The sequence below is a fragment of the Poromitra crassiceps genome, assembly GCF_964638095.1.
Source record: "Poromitra crassiceps genome assembly, chromosome: 4".
NCBI classification, from domain to species: domain Eukaryota; kingdom Metazoa; phylum Chordata; class Actinopteri; order Beryciformes; family Melamphaidae; genus Poromitra; species Poromitra crassiceps.
The window spans coordinates 1,692,389-1,714,241 of NC_139626.1; the positions used below are offsets into that span (position 1 = coordinate 1,692,389).

Genomic DNA, 21,853 nt, shown 5'->3' on the forward strand with positions numbered 1-21,853 from the left:
AAATCTCACCTCAACATTTCTACTGAGGTCAACCTTAGTTTATTTTATTTTATTTTATTTTATTTTATTTTATTTATTTGCACATTAAAATAAAAAACAAACTGGAGGAAATAAGTGGATAAAAAAAAGATTGTGCCGGTAGAGACAGGAAACCCTGATGGTCTTATTCTAGGTCTCTTACCTAAGAAATTAAACCAATATTAACAGTTTGATGAAAGCATAGAAACCTTTAGAGCCCTTTGATCCCTCCCTCCCCTCTAGATATGAAGCGTCCCAAGAGCCCAGAGCAGCTGGACAGCAACAGCCTTCCTCCCAGGAGTCAGGAGGAAGAAGAGGCAGAGCAGCTGGACAGCAACAGCCTTCCTCCCAGGAGTCAGGAGGAAGAAGAGGCAGGAGAGGAGGATGAAGAGGAGAGGGGACAGAGGGCCAGGCAGGAGCAGCGTCAGGGCAGCAGCAGTGCCACCCTGTGCCAGGTGTGCCACATTCAGCTCAACTCCTGTGCCCAGGCCCAAATCCACTACAGGGGCAAGACGCACCAGAGGAGGCTGCGCCACCTGACCAAGCCTGCCAGCACAGGTAGGCAGGAGGCACACACCGCTACCACATTCTCACTACTAATGCCAATTCACTAGGGGTGTCACGATACACTCAGTTCACGATACGATACCATACACGATATTGGGTTCACGATAACGATACGATACGATATTTTAACAATATTTTTTTGCGATCGATTTGTAAGTTGAGGGGGGCATCCTCCACGCTAATTTGAGTCATTTCACCATTTTCCTCCTCCGTGTCTGTAACGTCCCTCGTCTGTTCAAACAAAGCAATGAAAAGGAGAGCGAGCATGCAATCAGATGCAGATCAGTGCCACCATGTTCAGCTTCTTTTTCTCACGATATGAGATTTCATCTCAACGATACATATTGTCACGTTTTGATATCGTGATATATCGTGGGACGATATATTGTGACATCCCTACTGAATTCACAGTACTGAAGTTTCTTTGTTTCTTTCCTGTGTTACTGAACAATAACTACTCGTTATGATGATAATAAAGAAATAATGATCATAATAAAGCTTATTTGTATTCCACTTACCAAAAACAGAGTTACAAAGTGCTTATAAAACTGACAAGGAAAATAGCAAAAATAAAATCAGGCAGAATAAAACACCTTGTAAAATTAAGCTTGACATGAACGTTGCTTTGATCTGTTGACATGTTGCATGTGTCTCTTTTAGTCCTGGGGAAATGTGCAAACTATTTGACACCAGTATGAGTATTGGTGCATTGCAGGTACTGGCTCGGGCTTTCACACCAGGGGCGTTTCTACGGGTGGGCCTGGGTAGGCACAGGCCCACCCACTTCTTGCCCTGGCCCACCCCCATTTTTTTTTTTTTTTTTTTTTTTTTAAATTGTTTGTTTTCTAGAGGCAAACTTGCTGCTGCCTTGCTAGCTAATGGTTTTGTAGCTTAAAAATGCAGGGCACATCATCTCCAGAGTCTAATGCATGACGACTTCATGACATCTAGGAATTTTGCACGCTTCGCGTGCAAAATTTCGTCAAGCAATTGCCCCACCAATTTTATCCAGGCCCACCCATAATTTAATTTCTGCCTATGCCCCTCTTTCACACTGCTGTGGCTTTCTTCGTAGACAGGAGATTTTACAACTACCGTAAATTCCGGACTATAAGACGCACCGGTGTATAAGCCGCGGGACCAAAATTGACTATTTTTTTCTTCTATAAGCCGCACCGGTCTATAAGCCGCGGGTGTTTTGATGTTTAATTACCATATGAAAGGGTTCGTGCACAGAGAGGAATGTCGGGAAAGCGATGGCTGTTTGGGGAAGCTCCCATTTATTAACATTTCAACAAAACAAAACAAAAGTCAGGTCACTAATCCCCAGACAAAATCACACAACAATAGGCTATATGTGCAGCAAACCTGTAACCAGAGAAGTCAAGTCACTAATGCTCGTCTTCCTCTTCTTCCTGCGTACTGAAACCACCAATGTCCTCATCTTCAGTGTCGGAAACGAACAGGTTCAGGGTGGCTTCGTCAACCACTCTCCTCTCTCCTTCATTGTCACTCAAAACCAACGAACTCCTCTTCATCTATAGCTGTGTTTCCATTACAGTTTTTCGCAAAAGAATTGCGATATTTCTACAACTTCGACAATGTACAATTGCGACTTGTAGGCGTTTCCATTGAAGTTGCGTTTGAGTGATTCCCCGTTGCAGCAGCTGCCACAGTGATTACGCACGGGGATCTGCCCCATATCCCGTCCCCTGCATGCTCAAATCCAACCAATGGTCAATGGAAATCCCAACATGAAGTTACAATGCATATAAACGAGCCTGATTATCAATTCAAAAGAAAATGAGTCGCAAAATGTTGCTGGCTGCGTGAATGCAGTCAGCGCGACAGGCAGAGGAAAAAAGGTAGCCTAATAGCCTACAACTGGTCCGATTTAGAGATGGAGGGGGGAAAAGGCTGATTTGGTTCTATAATTGCACCTGAAACGTGTGCAATGTATTAGCCTACTCACAGTCACTGTATTCACTTCAGACAGCACCACCGCACCAGTGTGTGCTTTTCATCCTCTCATCTCGCCGCTGTGCCAAATGCGCGCACACAGGCAGCCTGCTGTCACCATGGACCGATTTCTGCCATTAAACATTATCTAATTTGCCCGGCTACGCTTTTGCACAACACTCGTCTTTCTGCTAGGTAGCGTTGCTTCAAAGTTTTCCACTTGCTGCGGAGGTTTTGACACGGCTATCGAACCTTACTTACCAAACTTATTTTCCGCTCCTTTTCCAAGGGATAATATGGGTCACATGACGTGCAAATGCGAAAAATGTGTTTCCATTACACTTTTGCGATAAACTGCTATATCGACACGTCTGAAAAACCACCTCATGATCATCTACTGCTCGTTCTCATGCTGTCGAGAACGAGCAAAGCTTTTTTTTGGTGAAAGAATCCTCCAGGGCGCTTCTTGTTAACAGTCCGAGTGAGTGGCAGGTCGAACGTCAAAGGCACTTCATCCATATTTATGATCTGCTCCGGTTCGATGGAATATTCCTTGATCTTCCTTTGTGTGAATTCGCCGAAGTTTGTGATTTTCTCCTGGTAGTCGGGGGAGGGAGTTGATGGGCTTGTGGCCGTTTGCTTACCGTAATTACCATATGTAAGTGGTCACGCACAGAGGGGATTGTCGGGAAAGAGATGGCTGTTTGAGGAAGCTCCCATTTACCGTATTACCGTAACATTTCAACAAAACAACATAACACAACACCACCGTTGTTTATTTTTACAGTGCACACAGTGTCCGCGGTGTGGTGAAAAGAGGGCAAGAGAGGAAATTAAAACAGAAGTGGATTTATAGTTAGAAAGAGTGCTAAAAAAGAGAGATTTTTTTTTTTTTTTTTTTTTTTTTTCTGAAAAAATCCATAGATAAGACGCACCGTTATATAAGCCGCAGGGGCCAAAAAACGGGAAAAAAGCCGCGGCTTATAGTCCGGAATTTACGGTAAATAAAGGAAAGAGCAATATAGTCTCAAATAGGGTGCGGGGCCACCACAAGCTGTCAGGACGGCTTCTCTTTTCTGTGTCTGGACAGTGGACACACACTGGAGTAAGGCAGCATCATTATTCCAGGATCAATTCTACTGTTTGTCGTTTTGTCAATGATGTTGGAAAAACAATATGGTCTCTGCCATTGTTCAAGATCTGTAAAAGGTTGAGTCAACCTGAACCAGGCTTGAAAAATTACTTACTACCACTTACTTAACACACCTCATATAGTCAAGTGCTTCTTTTATTTTGATAGTATTTCAGTATTCTCTCTGGCGCTCTCTCTCCCTCTCTCTCTCTCTCCCTCTCTCTCTCTCCATTTTATGTTCACTTTTATAGCAAACCATGAAAAGTATTATGCATTTGATATATTTAGTATCACAGAGGAGCCCCCTCACCATTTCCAAGTGTCTCCTGCGCACCTGTTTTGATGATGGGCCATTAGTCACCTTCACTCATCACCACCTGTGTCACTCTGCCACACTGGCCAATCGACACTCAGGAAAGTCCACTAACGAGGAGCTGGCCAATAAGATGGCACATTCTAACGCTGATTTATGGGCCTGTCTCGGTCCACAGGCGTACACACATTAACCTGTTCCAATCTAACACAGCACATGAGATGAAATTACTATTACTATCACCCTTGTTTAAATTCTTTCTTTTCAGCCTCACTTTGTTATCATTAGAACGTTATTGACATTTTTCCATTCCAGATAATAGTCTTTTTGGATCATCATTTATGCTTAAAAGTGTGAGGCTGACCCAGTGCAAAGGGAGTCATTGGATACATCCATGCATTAGAGAGAGGGAGAGATTTAAGAAATAAGCCCCCAGGAGGAGCATGTGGTTTACAACAGCTAATGGGGGTTTGGAGTGCCTTAGAGCCCCCATTAGCTGTTGTAAAATCACGGTAAATCACAGCCTCTTGGGGGTTAATTATTGCTTTTATAAAGCGGATACTACATATAGCCGACCAGTACCTGGCAACGTTTTGTCAAATAAACACACCGCCAGCCCATCACTTGACTGGACATCTGGAACGTTAACTCACTGACCACAGCTTCACCTCACTGCTGCTGCCTATTCATGTGCTGGTGTGTCTGAGCTGTATGTGCTGGTGTGTGTCTGAGCTGTCCTTGTTTTTACCTGTTTAAGTTTTAGACCTTCAGAGTGAGGATCGTTATGGAAAAGGTGTCATGAACTAGGATCCAGAACAGTAACCCCCAAGCAGACACAGAGTCAGAGAAACACTTCAAGGTTGTTTACTGAAGCAAAGGCAGCTATTACAGATTCACTGAGGCCAAAATGTGCGAAGAGATCTTGAAGCAGGAACAGAGCGGCAGAGGAGGAGGTGGGTAGGGTGGAGACACGGGGCAGAGGAGGAGGTGGGTAGGGTGGAGACACGGGGCAGAGGAGGAGGTGGGTAGGGTGGAGACATGGCCCGGCAGGTGCCAGGTGCTTGTAGTGAACCAGGGTCGAGGCTCTAGTACAGAAGGCGGTCTGGAGGCGCAGTAGTGGTAGGGCAGTAGACAGGTGGTGGCAGTAGGGCTGGGGCAGTAGACAGGTGGGGGCAGTAGGGCTGGGGCAGTAGACAGGTGAGGGCAGTAGACAGGTGGGGGCAGTAGACAGGTGGTAGGGCTGGGGCAGTAGACAGGTGGTAGGGCTGGGGCAGTAGACAGGTGGTAGGGCTGGGGCAGTAGACAGGTGGTAGGGCTGGGGCAGTAGACAGGTGGTAGGGCTGGGGCAGTAGACAGGTGGGGGCAGTAGGGCTGGGACAGTAGACAGGTGGTAGGGCTGGGGCAGTAGACAGGTGGGGGCAGTAGGGCTGGGGCAGTAGACAGGTGGTAGGGCTGGGGCAGTAGACAGGTGGTAGGGCTGGGACAGTAGACAGGTGGTAGGGCTGGGGCAGTAGACAGGTGGGGGCAGTAGGGCTGGGGCAGTAGACAGGTGGTAGGGCTGGGACAGTAGACAGGTGGTAGGGCTGGGGCAGTAGACAGGTGGTAGGGCTGGGGCAGTAGACAGGTGGGGGCAGTAGGGCTGGGACAGTAGACAGGTGGTAGGGCTGGGGCAGTAGACAGGTGGGGGCAGTAGGGCTGGGGCAGTAGACAGGTGGTAGGGCTGGGACAGTAGACAGGTGGTAGGGCTGGGGCAGTAGACAGGTGGGGGCAGTAGACAGGTGGTAGGGCTGGGGCAGTAGACAGGTGGTAGGGCTGGGGCAGTAGACAGGTGGGGGCAGTAGGGCTGGGGCAGTAGACAGGTGGGGGAAGTAGGGCTGGGGCAGTAGACAGGTGGGGGCAGTAGACAGGTGGTAGGGCTGGGGCAGTAGACAGGTGGTAGGGCTGGGGCAGTAGACAGGTGGGGGCAGTAGGGCTGGGGCAGTAGACAGGTGGGGGAAGTAGGGCTGGGGCAGTAGACAGGTGGGGGCAGTAGACAGGCTGGGGTAGTAGACAGGTGGGGGCAGTTTGGCTTGAGGAGTCTACAAGAGGAGGCAGTCATCTCTTGCCTGTTACACCACCACATGCAATCTGAGAAAGTGTGTGCATTCTTTTGAATGTGACCACCATGCTGCTCCAGGTTGGAATGTGTTACGATGTGATCCGTGAGCTGTCAGTGGTTAGTTTAACTGCTGATTAGAAACAGCTGTTATATGTCAGATCCGTCACATCAAATCGGGAGTAGTCATTGGCTAGATTAACAGTCAATCATGGCTGCCAGTTTGAGTAAATGGGTAATGTTATTGGTGCGTGTCATGTGGTTTGGGCGGCCCTTGCCGAGTGAGTCCGACGTCATTTCCGCTTTAAGCCAGAATGCGGAGATGTTTTGTGAATAAGAGACAAGGGGCTCTATTTCCCAAAAGCGCTAATTTAGCGTTTGCGCTCGTTTAACGCCGTGCGCAATGCAAATTGGGGGCGGACACAAGCGCATGCCTGTGATAATTGTACTGGGCATAGGCTGCCACAAGCCAAAGCAGGCGTTTCAGCGCTAAAATGTGGGGATGGATGGCATTATGCTATCGTCAGCAGCGCGCAATTACTTTGCACTAAGAGCTTTGAAAAGGACATTTTACGCGCAAATACCTCGCGCTCTCGGAGTGCACTGTAATCTCCGTGCAGCGCAGCGCAGTGCAAAGTAGAATTCCTTTTGGAGATGTCATTACGCACAGCCTAGACATCAAATTATGCTGCTAAAATTGGGTATTAGCAGATAATTCAGTGAGGCAATCAACTATAACTCACTGAGAAACTTTTATCACATCGCAAAGAGGGAAATGAATTGAGAAAACTTTTTGGACAATGGACATAGGCTATTTACCTTCATAACCCGGAGGGTCGTTGGCACCACAGACGATCTGTCAATAAGCTCTCTCTGTCCTCACACGAGTGAGTACACTCTATTACGCATGGAGAGAATTACAGCATATTGCATGCCTTGTCGAGGCAGCCTTGCGCAAACAGCCATTGCGAGACGGGAATCTGATTGGTTTTGATTGACGTAATGCCCAGCCTTGCCTGGCCACGCCTGTGAATAATTCTGGTAGTTAAGACCGCCCAAATCCCGTTTGTGCAGGCATTTTGGGGCGCAGACGATTTTGGCACGTCTCTAATTTGCGCTTGCAACACGTGCCGTGAACCTTTCCGCATCCCGGCCGAGAATTGCATCCCCAACATATTTCGGGGCTGTTTTAACTTAGAAATCAGGGAGGTCACGTCTACCAGACAATTATATCACTTTTAAACAGTTACATTTCTGTATAAATCATTACAAGTATGCTCCCGTGAGGTGGGGATACTTTTTTTTGCTGCTGGGCGGGGGAGCAAAACTCGGCAGAACACCTGGCAGACGGCGCAAGGCGGAATGCTATCTTCCCTGCCTTACTGGGGAATCGCACTGGTTGCATTTGCGTTGCGTTGTGTTGCGGCTGTGCTCCGGTTTTGCTATGTGCTCTGTGCTCCGCCAACACTAACCGGCTGCGTGCAGAGCACGTCACGGCTCCGCTCTGCCAGACAGCTACAGTAGAGTGACGAGACCCACAAGTTCTCGCGGTGAAATCGCGCGAGACAATTTGCATGTGGGATAAATACAACGACAAACAGGCAGAAGATCATTGTTCCCAACTGGAGAAGCAGAGGAGGGGTGGACTTGCTTGGTGTTGTCCTTCTAAAAAGGATGTGTCGTGTCATATATTATTTTGTGGTTTTCCACTTCAATGATTAACTTTTCCTCATCCATGTTTGTCCTCTGGCTTGATATTGAATGCTGTAAGCACCTCTGCCCTGTTGACTCCATGCCTGGCTCCACCCAACTTGCTGCGGCTTCGCTCCGACATCCGTGAAAAATAGAAGCCTTGCGTATCTTTTTCGGAGAGCTCCGGATCGTCGGAGCTGGGACGGAGGAGACACGCAACGCAGTGGAGTAGGTGGGAGTCGACACAATGATTAGAGTGGAAACGTATCGGCTCCAAAGCCGTACCGCAGCGCAGACGGACCGAACACGGACTCAGTGGTATGTGGCCGTTAAGGCACGCGCAAACAGGTGCGCAATTAGGGGATAGCGCCTGTCGGAAGATAGGGCCCAAGGCCCGCGCCGGCAGCATCCCCACATCACAGGAGGATGATTTAAGAGCAGTGTGTAATGCTGTGGTATTGGACCCATGAGCAGAGACGACAAAGTCAATAATCAGTTTTAAATCTTTTACTGATTTTCAAGAATTCACAAAGAAAACAAGGAACTGAGAAACTACTTAAACAGGGTCGGATGACCGACAATAAACTTAAGTCAGAAGCAAGCAAGTACAGTCCAGAGGCTTGGAGCCCGGTTTCCCAGAAGGTAGGGTTTAGTCCAGAACGGTTCACAGGAGCACTCGGACAGGAACAGGCGGTGACACAGCAGCAGTGAAACAACGATCAGCAACGGGGTCTGAAAGCAGAGAGGGTTATATAGGCGGCCAACCAGGTGCAGACAATCACAGAATTAGTAAGAGCTGATGTCACTGTTTTCTAATAGGCCGCTTTCTCCCGCTGCGCCGCTCAACGCGGGAAGACTGTCCAGCACCATGGACAGCAACGGCTTGGCCTCCGCGCGCCCTGGCCGTTTCAGCACTTCGTCTCGTTCCTCTGCTGCAGCCTGGCGCGCCGTCACTGACACTCGTTCCCGGGGTTGTGTCAGTACCCCCCTCCCTAGGGACGCCACCTGGCGACCCCACGGCTTGACCAGCACGTTTGAAGTCTTGAATGAGCGTCTTGTCCACAATGTGCCGTGCTGGCACCCAGCATCGCTCCTCCGGCCCGTAACCCTCCCAGTCGACCAAGTATTGCATACTCCGACGCACACGGCGGGAATCCAGGATCCTCCTTACTGTATAGACAGGACCCCCATCGACCCAGCGAGGTGGAGGGGGGAGCGGAACAGGGGGGGACAAAGGGCTGGACATCACAGGTTTTAGTAGAGACACATGAAATACCGGATGAATTTTCATGGAAACAGGAAGTACTAACCGGTAAGAAACTTGTCCAACTTGTGCCTCCACCTCGAATGGGCCTATGAAGCGCGGAGCCAACTTCCTGTTCTCCACCCGCAGAGGAAGGTCCTTTGAGGAAAGCCAGACCTTATCCCCTGGCCGGAAAGGGATCGATGGCCTTCGTCGCCGGTTCGCCTGTGTGGAATGTCTAGCCCTGGCCCGTAACAGCGCCGCTCTGGCCGTTCTCCAGGTTTGAGCGCAGCGCCGCATGAATTCGGCTGCTGCCGGGACCCCCACCTCTCGTTCTTGTTCCGGGAACAGTGGTGGTTGGTAGCCCAGCTGACACTGGAACGGGCTCATCCCCGGGGAGGAGGACTGCAAAGTGTTGTGCGCATACTCTGCCCACAGGAGTTGCGAGCTCCACTCTGAGGGGTTGGAGGCCACCAGGCAGCGTAATGTCGTCTCCAATTCTTGGTTCACCCTCTCCGTCTGCCCATTAGACTGGGGATGAAAGCCCGAAGAGAGACTCGCCGTAGCCCCCATGTGAGAAATCCACTACTGGACTGAGTAGGTTTAAGCCACGCCCCACTCGCTATTAAAACCCTCACGCATCTCCGTGCATATTACTCCCTGAGCGCACTCCCTTTAACTACCTCGTGGTCCGCGATGTAGTTATCATTCTTCATTGTGTGACAGTGTGTGCGTCGCTTATAATGTAAGTACAAACCTGTGTAGTAGTTACAGTATGACTGGTTACAGTTGTATAGTAGTTTGCTGTGTGGCTAGTTCCCTGTAGCTGTCGATTTGTTCCGACTATATTTCATGATGTTGGTAATTGAAATTCCATGCATACACGTACTGTATGTAGACTATATACAGTCGAAATTGATGCCTGTTATAGATAATATTTACATGAGTATTTTCATTTAAAGGCATAGCAATAAGTTAGTTGAAGTAGGATAGTAGTTACAATCATTTTATTTCCTTTTCTTGACAAACATGGTTTGTAGTAACTAATAAGAATTACGGAGAGGAATGTGATCAATGCTGCCGCCATGTGGGCATAATTTGTAATTGCGATATAATTTCTTTGATGGGAAGAGGACTTGTTGTAGCTGTGTACTGTCATGTTTCTTTATGATGTTCTTGAGTCTTGTGATATTATTTAGATTTTGGATTGTTGTGCTGTACTCAGTTACATTGTTTTAATAATTACTTAATTCAAATTGTATTGTATCTTCCTACAGAAACCACATGCTCAACACATGCCATACTTACAAGTTTAATAAACCAGTGAAAAAGACCGTGGTTGCAATCTCTCTCTAACCGGAGTACATAGACAGTTGATTACAACCAGAAAGCCAGCATACGCACACTGAATCGCACAAGTGGTCCTTCGAACCGGACGTACTCAACTGCACTATGGCAGCCTATAGGTCATTCGCTAATGGACAGCCACCACAGGATCCTCGTCCCATCAGGGCCCGGCGGGTTCCAGGACATCTAGAGGATTACGAGCTTGGCTATCCATTCTATCCACTGGGTTTATATGGAAACGGTAAGGAGGAATGTAGTTTGCCATCAGCAGAGATCCCTCCGCAAGAGGAGAAGAAACGGATTGACTTCTCCACCCCCGCTCATGGATTCTATCAGGATTCCCAGGATGACAGGTGGGAACGCATGGAGTCACGTTTTAGGGACGTCAACAGACAAATGGAGGAGTTAAAGTTCGTGATGGACAGCACCAAGCGTGGGCCTTACCCACACAGCTATTCCAGTAATCCCCATTACCAAGCCCCATACTGTCCACGCTACTCCAGCCTACCTCAATTAGAGCGCTATCAATCAGAGGATAATCTGTTTCCCCTCAGAGTACCCCCTCTGTCCCGACAAATGAGGGAAGACACTTTGGTGACCTCACAACAACAGCAATCAGTCCGCACGCTCGAGCCAGGCTCACCGACACCTGCCCAGCAGTCAGTTCCTCCGCCTGAGCAACAGCCGGTCCTGGATGCTGCTTCAGTTGCTCTTCCAATAGGTCTACAGTATTACCCAGGTCAAGCCCAGGTTACTCAGCCCCTTTCACTGCCTGGGACACAACCTCAGAGCCAGTCTCGGCTGGTACAGCAAACAGTACAGTCTGGACCTTCACCCGCTTTCCTTCAGCCGCAGCGCGGCCAGAATGCACCAGCTGTTCCCATGCCTGTTCAGCCGCCACTGCAGCCTCAACCCCTTCAACATGCCGCAGTTCAACCCAGGGCACTCCCTGCACAGTATCCTATGCCTCAGCCGCTGCCCTACCAACCATATCCTTCTTATCCACCATACCCGCCTGGTATGTATCCTTATCCACCATACCCGCCTGGTATGTATTACTATCCCCCAGTTCAGCCGACACCAACACATCCTCCAACCGACTCATTCACGCCTGGTATAATGGAAATGGCCATTGCCTCCTCCTTTGGCATACCTAAACCAAAGCTCACCTCATTCGCTTCAGGGAAGGAGAGCGACTTCATCATGCTCAAGAAAGGATTAGAAAGCATACTTGGGCCCCACAGGCACCTGTCAGAAGACTACAAGTATCAGATACTGTTGGATCATCTCAAACTGCCCAGCGCATACCAAGTGGCCAAAAGGTATATAAATGACCCTACCCCCTACACCAGTGCCATGCATGCTCTGCAGCAGAGATACGGCCAGCCGAGGCAACTCATACAGGGGGAACTTCGGTCCATACTCAACTCCCCTCCTATAAGGCAAGGGGACGCTCAAGCCTTTGAGGATTTTTCAGCGGCTGTGAACACTCTGGTGGGAATGTTAAGAAGCATGGATGGCCCCTCAAAATCGGAGCTGAGCTGTGGTTCACATGTGGACACTCTACTCTCAAAACTGCCCCTCAACTACAGAGACAGCTTCGCCGAGCACTGTCTATCACGGGGGATCATCTGTAGTGGGTCTGACCAGACCTATACTCTTCCAGACTTCGCTGCCTGGCTAGATAGGAAGTCACAAGCCATCCAGGTCTCTCGGCGCGCCACTAATACAAGTCTGTATGAGCCTAAATATGCTGAGCAGAGGGAAACCAAATCAGCCAAGTCGCAGAAGACTGCTATAGTCTATCTCAGCAACGAGCAGAGAGTTCAGAAACACTGTGATGGCTCCGCCTCCCCCTCAATCAAACCCGGCACGGCAGCAACTGCTTCCTCCCCCAAAAAGCGCGATCGCTTCAAGCCATACTGCCCATACTGCTCCAGTCAGGAACATTACCTAAATGCCTGTGAGGGTTTTGCTAAGCTCAGCACCCCCGAAAGAGCCGCCTGGATAAAGGATAATAAAAGGTGCTGGAGGTGTGGCCGCGGCCACCAGCAAGAGAACTGTACACTCAAGAAGCCATGCAGCACCTGTAATGAGCAGCATTTACCAGTCCTCCATGAAGCGGCTCTAGTAGTCAACCGGAATGCCCCCACCATGGGTACATCCTCCAGCACGGTGTATATGGGCCAATCAGGCCACTCTGGCCGTGTTATGCTGAAAGTGATCCCGGTTCAGCTGCGCAGTGGGAAGCGGACCTTGAATACACATGCTGTACTGGACGATGGGTCCGAAAGAACTATCCTCCTCCCAGCAGCTGCCAAGCACCTAGGACTACAGGGGGAAGAAGAGCTCCTGCCTCTGAGAACAATCAGGCAAGATGTGGTTAAACTCAGAGGCTCTACTGTGTCATTTGAAGTATCAGCCACCGCAACTCCCCACTCAAGATACCCCATACAACGAGCCTTCACAGCTGACGAGGTGAGCCTGGCAGAACAGTCATGCCCTATGGAGTCACTGAAGCGGAAATACAGTCACCTCAGAGGAGTTCCAATCCAGTCCTTCAGTAGAGTGCAACCAATGCTCCTCATCGGATCTGACTACCCACACTTGGTGACTCCCATTCAACCTGTCCGTATGGGACCTCCTGGTGGCCCTGTTGCCGTATGCACGCAGCTGGGCTGGGCTATACAAGGGCCAAGCAACTTCCTCCAGTGCCAATCGGATGAGACCACCTGCCTGCACACATCATTCATCTCCCCCAGCAGTGAACTGGTTCAGCATGTGGAGAGACTATGGCAACTTGATATCTTGCCATACAGACCAGAGAAAGAAGTGACACGATCCAAACAGGACCAGGTAGCCCTGCAAACACTGGAAGAGAAAACCGTTACTGTCACAGTAGACGGGGTGACCCGTTACGCTACTCCACTAATCCATAAGAAATCTGCTCCTCGACTACAGGCCCCTCTTACAGCTGTGATGCCACTCTTGAGAGCTACTGAGCGGCGACTGGCTAACAACCCAACATTAGCTGAAGTGTACACGCAGGAGATTCACAGATTGGAGAAAGCTGGCTACGTGGTCAAGATCGACAGTGAGGAGGCCAACCAAACGGATGAGTCATGGTACATCCCTCATCATATCGTACACCATAATGGCAAGGCCAGAGTAGTGTTTAACTGCTCTTTCAGTTATCAGCAGATAGCCCTCAATGACACTCTACTTCCTGGACCGACCCTTGGTTCACCATTGCTGGGCGTACTCCTCCGCTTCAGGGAGCATGCAGTTGCCATCAGCGGAGACATTCGTGGCATGTTTCACCAAGTGAGACTGCTGCCCGAGGACCGACCACTCCTCCGCTTTCTGTGGCGAGATATGGAGAAGACCCGCAACCCTGACATCTATGAGTGGCAAGTCTTACCATTCGGTACAGTCTGCAGCCCCTGCTGTGCTGTATATGCACTCCAACGCCACGCCATGGATCACCGCAGCGACCACGAAGATGTCCTGGAGTCTGTCCTCACAGCCTTCTATGTGGACAATTGTCTGCAGTCACTCCGCTGTCCTCTTCAAGCTAAACAGCTCATCGATAAAATGAGAGCTCTCCTCGCCGCCGGTGGTTTCGACCTCAGACAGTGGGCCTGCAACATCCCCGCCGTGATCTCTCATCTTCCTACAGAGGCAAGGTCTGCAGAGTGTGAGCTGTGGCTGACGGTGGATAAAACTGACCCCCAGGAATCTACACTGGGTCTCCGTTGGCACTGCTCCACGGACACACTGGGCTATAAACATCGTACGGTGCCCTTCACCGAGCCCACTATGAGGAATGTGTACCGAGTATTGGCTAGCCAATACGACCCACTCGGTTATATAATCCCATATACTACTCGAGCGAAGATCTTGGTCCAAGCCCTGTGGAGGAGTGAGAGAGGATGGGATGAGCCCATTGCCGACAGTCTTCTCCCAGCCTGGCAGCTATGGGAGAGTGAGCTACCACACCTTCAGCAGATTGGATTCCCTCGATGCTACACTCCAGATTGTGCAGACTCCGACACCTCAACGGTAGACCTTCATATCTTCTGCGACGCGTCAGAAAAGGCCTATGGATCCGTGGCCTACCTACGTGTAGAAGACGCTGATGGACACATACATGTGTCATTCGTCCTGGCAAGGTCACGTGTGGCTCCCCGCAAACAGATCTCCATGCCTCGGTTGGAGCTCTGTGCTGCTCTAACAGGAGCCCAGCTGGCTAAGGTGATCCACACTGAGCTCACACTACCGATCAGAGATACCGTCATGTGGTCAGATTCAACTACAGTCCTCAGTTGGATCCAATCCGAATCATACCAATACAAGGTATTTGTGGGGACTAGGGTTACTGAGATACAAGAGCTCACATCTGCTGCCAGCTGGAGATATGTGGAAACAGGACGAAATCCTGCCGATGACATAACCAGAGGGAAAACCCTGCTAGAGCTGTCTCAACCTAGTCACTGGAATAAAGGGCCCGACTTCCTGTATGGTTCCCCTGCCCATTGGCCAATAAATCCGATACTGAGAGTCGAAGAGACAGAAGAGCTTCGGACATCTACCTTCTGTGGTAACATCACCACGGCAGATGTATCAGCACCTGATCCATCTCAGTACACCACTTGGTCAGACTTGACCCAAGCCATATACGAGTCCCAACACGGGGCGGCCGGTTCCCCCATCTCTGCTTCAGCCCGGCTGGAAACTGAAGTCACCCTCCTGAGGCAATGCCAAACTGAAAGCTTCCCTGAAGAAATCAAGGCTTTGCAGCACTCAAAACCCATCCGCTCATCTAGCCGTCTGATCTCTCTCTCTCCAGTATATGACCAGACTCTGGGCCTTATCAGAGTGGGTGGCCGTCTTAGGAAGACAGAAGACTTGCAGGAAGACACCATTCATCCTATCGTGCTGGCACCAGACCATCCGATCACTAAACTCTTGATCAAAGACTACGATGACCGCCTACTCCATTCGGGTCCCGAACGTGTCTTTGCCGAAATCCGTAGGACGTACTGGCTACTTCGAGGCCGCCAAGCCGTTAAGAAGCATCAACGGCAGTGCCTGGAGTGTCGGAAGTGGCGGAGCAAGCCAGTGATCCCCATCATGGCTGATCTACCGGCAGCACGGCTCCGAATAAAACAGCCCCCCTTCTGGTCTACCGGAGTTGACTGTTTCGGCCCATACACAGTCAAAGTCGGGCGGCGGCGGGAGAAACGGTGGGGCATTCTCTTTAAGTGTCTCACCACAAGGTGTATTCACCTTGATCTACTCCCCAGTATGGACACTGACTCGTTCCTGCTAGCCCTTCGCCGCTTCGTGGCTCGGAGAGGAAAGCCGTATGAGCTACTGTGTGACCGGGGCACCAACTTCCGCGGTGGGGACAGAGAGCTCCGGGAGGCTCTTGAGTCATTGGAACCATCCCTCAAGGAACAACTAGCCAAGCAGAGTATCACATTCAAATTCAATCCTCCACTTGCCCCTCACTTTGGAGGTGTGTGGGAAAGGGAGATTAAATGTGTGAAGACATCCCTGCAAGTCGTGCTCCGAGACCAGCCTGTTCCAGATGAGGTACTGATGACCTTGCTCATTGAGGTGGAGGGAATTCTGAATTCCAAGCCATTAGGTTATGTATCATCAGACCTCGCCGACCCTGACCCGATCACACCCAACCTCCTGCTAATGGGCAGAAGAGACGCTTCCCTTCCACAGGCCATGTATGGCTCCAGTGACCTACTGGGACGTAGACGCTGGAAACATAGCCAGGTACTCGCCGACCATTTCTGGGGTCAGTTCACGCGCAACTACCTTCCTAGTCTCCAGCCCCGCCAGAAGTGGAGGACCTCCACACCGGACCTTGCTGTGGGGAAAGTAGTAATGGTAGTGGACTCCCAGCTTCCAAGGGCACTCTGGCCCATCGGTCGCATCATCAGAGTCATCCCTAGTGACGACGGCAGAGTACGGACTGCGGATGTGGACATTGAAGGCCGCACCTACACCCGTCCAGTGGCAAAGTTGATAGAACTTCCTCGGACGCCCGATGAGTGAATTGTTAGTTCTCAAATAGCAGCAGTGACTTTACTTTATTATTACTTATTCGTTACGAATTCGGAGGCGGCTGTGAGAAATCCACTACTGGACTGAGTAGGTTTAAGCCACGCCCCACTCGCTATTAAAACCCTCACGCATCTCCGTGCATATTACTCCCTGAGCGCACTCCCTTTAACTACCTCGTGGTCCGCGATGTAGTTATCATTCTTCATTGTGTGACAGTGTGTGCGTCGCTTATAATGTAAGTACAAACCTGTGTAGTAGTTACAGTATGACTGGTTACAGTTGTATAGTAGTTTGCTGTGTGGCTAGTTCCCTGTAGCTGTCGATTTGTTCCGACTATATTTCATGATGTTGGTAATTGAAATTCCATGCATACACGTACTGTATGTAGACTATATACAGTCGAAATTGATGCCTGTTATAGATAATATTTACATGAGTATTTTCATTTAAAGGCATAGCAATAAGTTAGTTGAAGTAGGATAGTAGTTACAATCATTTTATTTCCTTTTCTTGACAAACATGGTTTGTAGTAACTAATAAGAATTACGGAGAGGAATGTGATCAATGCTGCCGCCATGTGGGCATAATTTGTAATTGCGATATAATTTCTTTGATGGGAAGAGGACTTGTTGTAGCTGTGTACTGTCATGTTTCTTTATGATGTTCTTGAGTCTTGTGATATTATTTAGATTTTGGATTGTTGTGCTGTACTCAGTTACATTGTTTTAATAATTACTTAATTCAAATTGTATTGTATCTTCCTACAGAAACCACATGCTCAACACATGCCATACTTACAAGTTTAATAAACCAGTGAAAAAGACCGTGGTTGCAATCTCTCTCTAACCGGAGTACATAGACAGTTGATTACAACCAGAAAGCCAGCATACGCACACTGAATCGCACACCCCAGGAGAGAACAGAACGCTTTCCAAAAGCGGGAGACGAACTGGGGGCCCCGGTCAGAAACTAGGTCCTGTGGGAGACCATGCACTCGAAACACATGATTAAGAATCAACATAGCAGTCTCTCGTGCTGAAGGAAGTTTGGCTAATGCAATGAATCGCGCCGCCTTGGAAAAGCGGTCTACAATCACTAAAATTGCTGTCTTCCCTCCCGACCGGGGTAGGCCAGTAATAAAGTCAAGTGATATGTGGGACCATGGTCGTCGTGGGATGGGCAATGGGCATAACAGACCTGCAGGACGTTGACGCGGGCTTTTCTGCTGGGCACATGTGATGCATGCTGCCACAAAGGAGGATACATCTCCCCGGACCGTTGGCCACCAGAACTTCCGGGTGATAAACTCCAGGGTACGCCTTTCCCCTGGATGGCCCACCAGGCGAGATGAATGCCCCCATTCCAACACCCGGGTTCGCATCCTGAGAGGCACGTAGAGGCGACTGGGCGGACAGCCGACGGGCTCAGGGTCAGTCTGTTGCGCCGCTCTCACCTCTGTCTCAATTCCCCACAGGACAGGGGCGACGATTCGAGCTGGAGCCAGGATGGGCTCGGGCTCGACACATTGATCTACGGAATCAAACTGGCGGGAGAGAGCATCGGCCTTTGTGTTTTTGCTACCCGGCCGGTATGACAGAATGAAATCAAAACGATTGAAGAAAAGGGCCCACCTGGCTTGGCGAGAGTTCAGTCTCTTGGCGCTGCGAATGTAGGCTAGATTCTTGTGATCAGTCCAGACGACAAACGGATGCTCAGCGCCCTCCAACCAGTGCCTCCACTGCTCCAGTGCCTCCTTCACCGCCAACAGCTCCCGATTGCCCACGTCATAATTTCTCTCTGCAGAATCCAGCCTCCTCGAAAAAAACGCACAGGGATGAAGCTTGTTATCTGCAGGAGAACGTTGAGAGAGAATAGCACCCAACCCCACCTCTGACGCATCCACCTCCACCACAAAAGGTAAGGCTGGATTTGGGTGAATGAGAACAGGACCTGTGGTAAACAGTTGCTTCAGTTTGGCAAACGCTTCCTCTGCTTGGGGATTCCAGCTGAACCGAGAGGGAAGCTTCTTGGTGAGAGCATTCATGGGAGCTGCAATAGAGCTGAAACCTCTGATAAATCTTCGATAAAAGTTAGCAAAACCCATGAAACGTTGAACTTGTTTTATAGAGATAGGCTGCGGCCACTCCACCACTGCACGCACCTTGTTTGGGTCCATTGATGTTCCAGCAGGAGAGAGGATGTATCCCAGAAACGGGACTGTGGTGACGTGGAAGTCACATTTCTCTGGTTTGACGAATAGATGATTCCGCAACAGTTGTTTTAGCACTCTGCGCACATGCTGTACATGCTCCATGTAGGTCTGTGAAAAGACAAGAATATCATCGAGATATACAAACACGAATTTGTTGAGCATGTTTCGGAGAACATCATTAATGAGGGATTGGAATACTGCTGGCGCATTAGCCAGGCCAAATGGCATTACCAGATACTCGTAATGTCCTGTGGGCGTAATAAACGCCGTTTTCCATTCATCCCCCTCCTGTATGCGGATGAGGTTGTAGGCATTCCGCAGATCGATCTTCGTGAAGAAGGAAGCCCCCCGCAGCTGTTCAAAGGCAGAGGCTAATAGAGGGAGAGGATAATGATTTTTAATTGTTACATCATTTAAGTGTCTATAGTCTATGCATGGTCGGAGGGAACCGTCTTTTTTTCCCACAAAAAAAAAACCCGCCGATGCAGGAGACCTAGATGCTCGAATAAAGCCCATCTCCAATGCCTCTTTAATGTATTTCTCCATTGCTGTGGTTTCGGGGGCCGAGAGAGAGTATAAATGTCCCTTGGGTGGACTAGCCCCTTTTAACAGCTTTACCTCACAGTCATATGGGCGATGTGGAGGAAGAACAGTGGCTCGCCCCTTGCTGAACACTTCCTGGAGGTCCAGATACTCCGAAGGCACATTGGTTAAGTCTATGGGTTTATTTTCTTTCTTTTCCACACACCGAGCTGCCTCCTCGGGAGTTTTCAAGCACGAAAACTGGCACAAAGGACCCCACTCTTCCACACAGCCTAACACCCAGTCCACGTGAGGATTATGTTTAACCAGCCAGGGATAACCCAACACTAAGGGGAAAACAGGTGTATCAGTGATATGAAAGGATATCTCCTCCCGGTGTCTCCCCTCCACAATTAATGTAATAGGCATAGTACAGTGTTGGACCTTACCCGACCCCAAGGGACGTCCATCTAGAGCCGTAATGTCCATGGCCTCCTCCAGTTGACAAGTGGGAACCCCCCACTGTTTAACCCAGCTTTTATCAATGAAGTTCCCCGCCGCACCGGAGTCAATAAACGCTTTTATTTTCTGTGTATGTGGGCCCCAGGAAACTGTAGCTGGCAGGATGACTCGGGATTGAGGGAAGGTGGACGCAGAGACACGACCCGTCAGTAGCCCTCTTTCTACTGGCGGGTCCCGTCTTTTACTGCCCGTTTGGGACAGTGGGCGATGAAATGCCCTCCCTCCCCACAATACAGACAACACCCCTCCCTCATGCGACGCGCTCGCTCCTCCACCGATAGCCTCGCTGCTCCAATCTGCATGGGCTCCTCGGGGGAGAGGGTCGATGTGCGTGAACCAAACTGGAAAGTGGGCGGTCCCAGAAAGGCTCTGCCCCTCTTCTCGCGTCTCCGCTCTCGAATTCGGTTATCCACTCGAATGGCCAGTTTAATCAGCTCCTCCAGATTGTCTTGTTGCTCCCGCGCCGCCAGCTCATCTTTAATGTCCTCAGAGAGACCTTGTTGATACGCTGTAAGGAGTGATGGAACGTTCCAGCCACTCTCCACTGCTAACGTACGGAACTTGATGGTATATTCCGCTACCGTCTCGCCCCCCTGCCTTAATGCATACAGCCGTTTTGCTGCCTCCTGGCCCGTCACAGGATGGTCAAAAACCCGGCGTAATTCTGTCAGAAAAGCATGAAAGCTCTGGCACGCCAGTGACTGTTGCTCCCAGAGGGCGGTTGCCCAGGCCAGAGGAGGGCCAGACAAGAGCTGTGTAACAAATGATACTTTTGCCAGTTCATTAGAAAATTTAAGGGGCTGGGCATTTATAGCCAACTCGCATTGCACAAGAAATTGTCTACATGTCTCAGGATTACCTGCATATTTTTCTGGAGGTGGCAGGTTTGGTTCGAGAGAGCGAGTTACGACAGGCGGGTCAGTGGGAGCGAGAGTCGGCAAGACGAGGCCAGGGACAGGAACGACTGAAGGCTGTAGTGCCGTGTTGATGGCCTCCAGTGCCGTCCTCATCTCCTGTTGGTGCGCTGTGATCTCCTGGATCTGACGAAGTGCAGGAACAAACCCCTCTATGGATTGTGAGAGGGTTCGGAGATTTACCTCTAATGAGCGTATCTGCGATTGTTGTTCGCCCAAAGTTAAAGTCTGCATGTGGAGCGTTACTCGTAACTGTTCTGTCTCTGCTGGGTCCATTTCTTTTTAGGCTGATCGTACTGTAATGCTGTGGTATTGGACCCATGAGCAGAGACGACAAAGTCAATAATCAGTTTTAAATCTTTTACTGATTTTCAAGAATTCACAAAGAAAACAAGGAACTGAGAAACTACTTAAACAGGGTCGGATGACCGACAATAAACTTAAGTCAGAAGCAAGCAAGTACAGTCCAGAGGCTTGGAGCCCGGTTTCCCAGAAGGTAGGGTTTAGTCCAGAACGGTTCACAGGAGCACTCGGACAGGAACAGGCGGTGACACAGCAGCAGTGAAACAACGATCAGCAACGGGGTCTGAAAGCAGAGAGGGTTATATAGGCGGCCAACCAGGTGCAGACAATCACAGAATTAGTAAGAGCTGATGTCACTGTTTTCTAATAGGCCGCTTTCTCCCGCTGCGCCGCTCAACGCGGGAAGACTGTCCAGCACCATGGACAGCAACGGCTTGGCCTCCGCGCGCCCTGGCCGTTTCAGCACTTCGTCTCGTTCCTCTGCTGCAGCCTGGCGCGCCGTCACTGACACTCGTTCCCGGGGTTGTGTCACAGTGTGGCCGAAGGTCTTCACAACTAAGCTATGGTCATCAAGGCTAACCTCAGCCGACACCAAACAGTTACATTTCAGTTTGCGGTGGATAGCTTTGTGCAAACGTTATCCTAGAGACTAACGAGTTGAGAACAAAGCCAAAATATGATGATAATAGATGACAGAAACACATTCAAAGAAGCCAACCGTAACAGAATGAGATAGAGAATGATCATCAAACTCCAGGGAAGCAAGTTTCTTCTGTCTGTCTCACACTGAGGAGATGATGAGTCTGCCTGGTGGTGTGAGAGTGGGATCTAATGTGTGGGATGAGACTGTCACGTTTTTCATTATACAGGAGTTTCAGTCAAGTCATTTAGGCCTTACCAATATCCATTTAATATATTTCAGTTCTAACT

The 21,853-nt window shown here is 49.8% G+C and overlaps 1 protein-coding gene across 1 annotated transcript in view; it reads left to right on the top strand.

The window, feature by feature from the left end:
* Positions 1-263: 263 nt before the first annotated feature.
* LOC310774966 (zinc finger protein 385C-like) overlaps positions 264-21,853 on the top strand; it is a gene marked incomplete at both ends in the record, with an annotated part of 81,611 nt that continues 60,021 nt past the window's right edge. The window contains one exon of the mRNA XM_083635055.1: positions 264-576. Coding sequence (XP_083491181.1) covers positions 264-576 — 313 coding nt within the window. The remainder of the gene's footprint in view (positions 577-21,853) is intronic.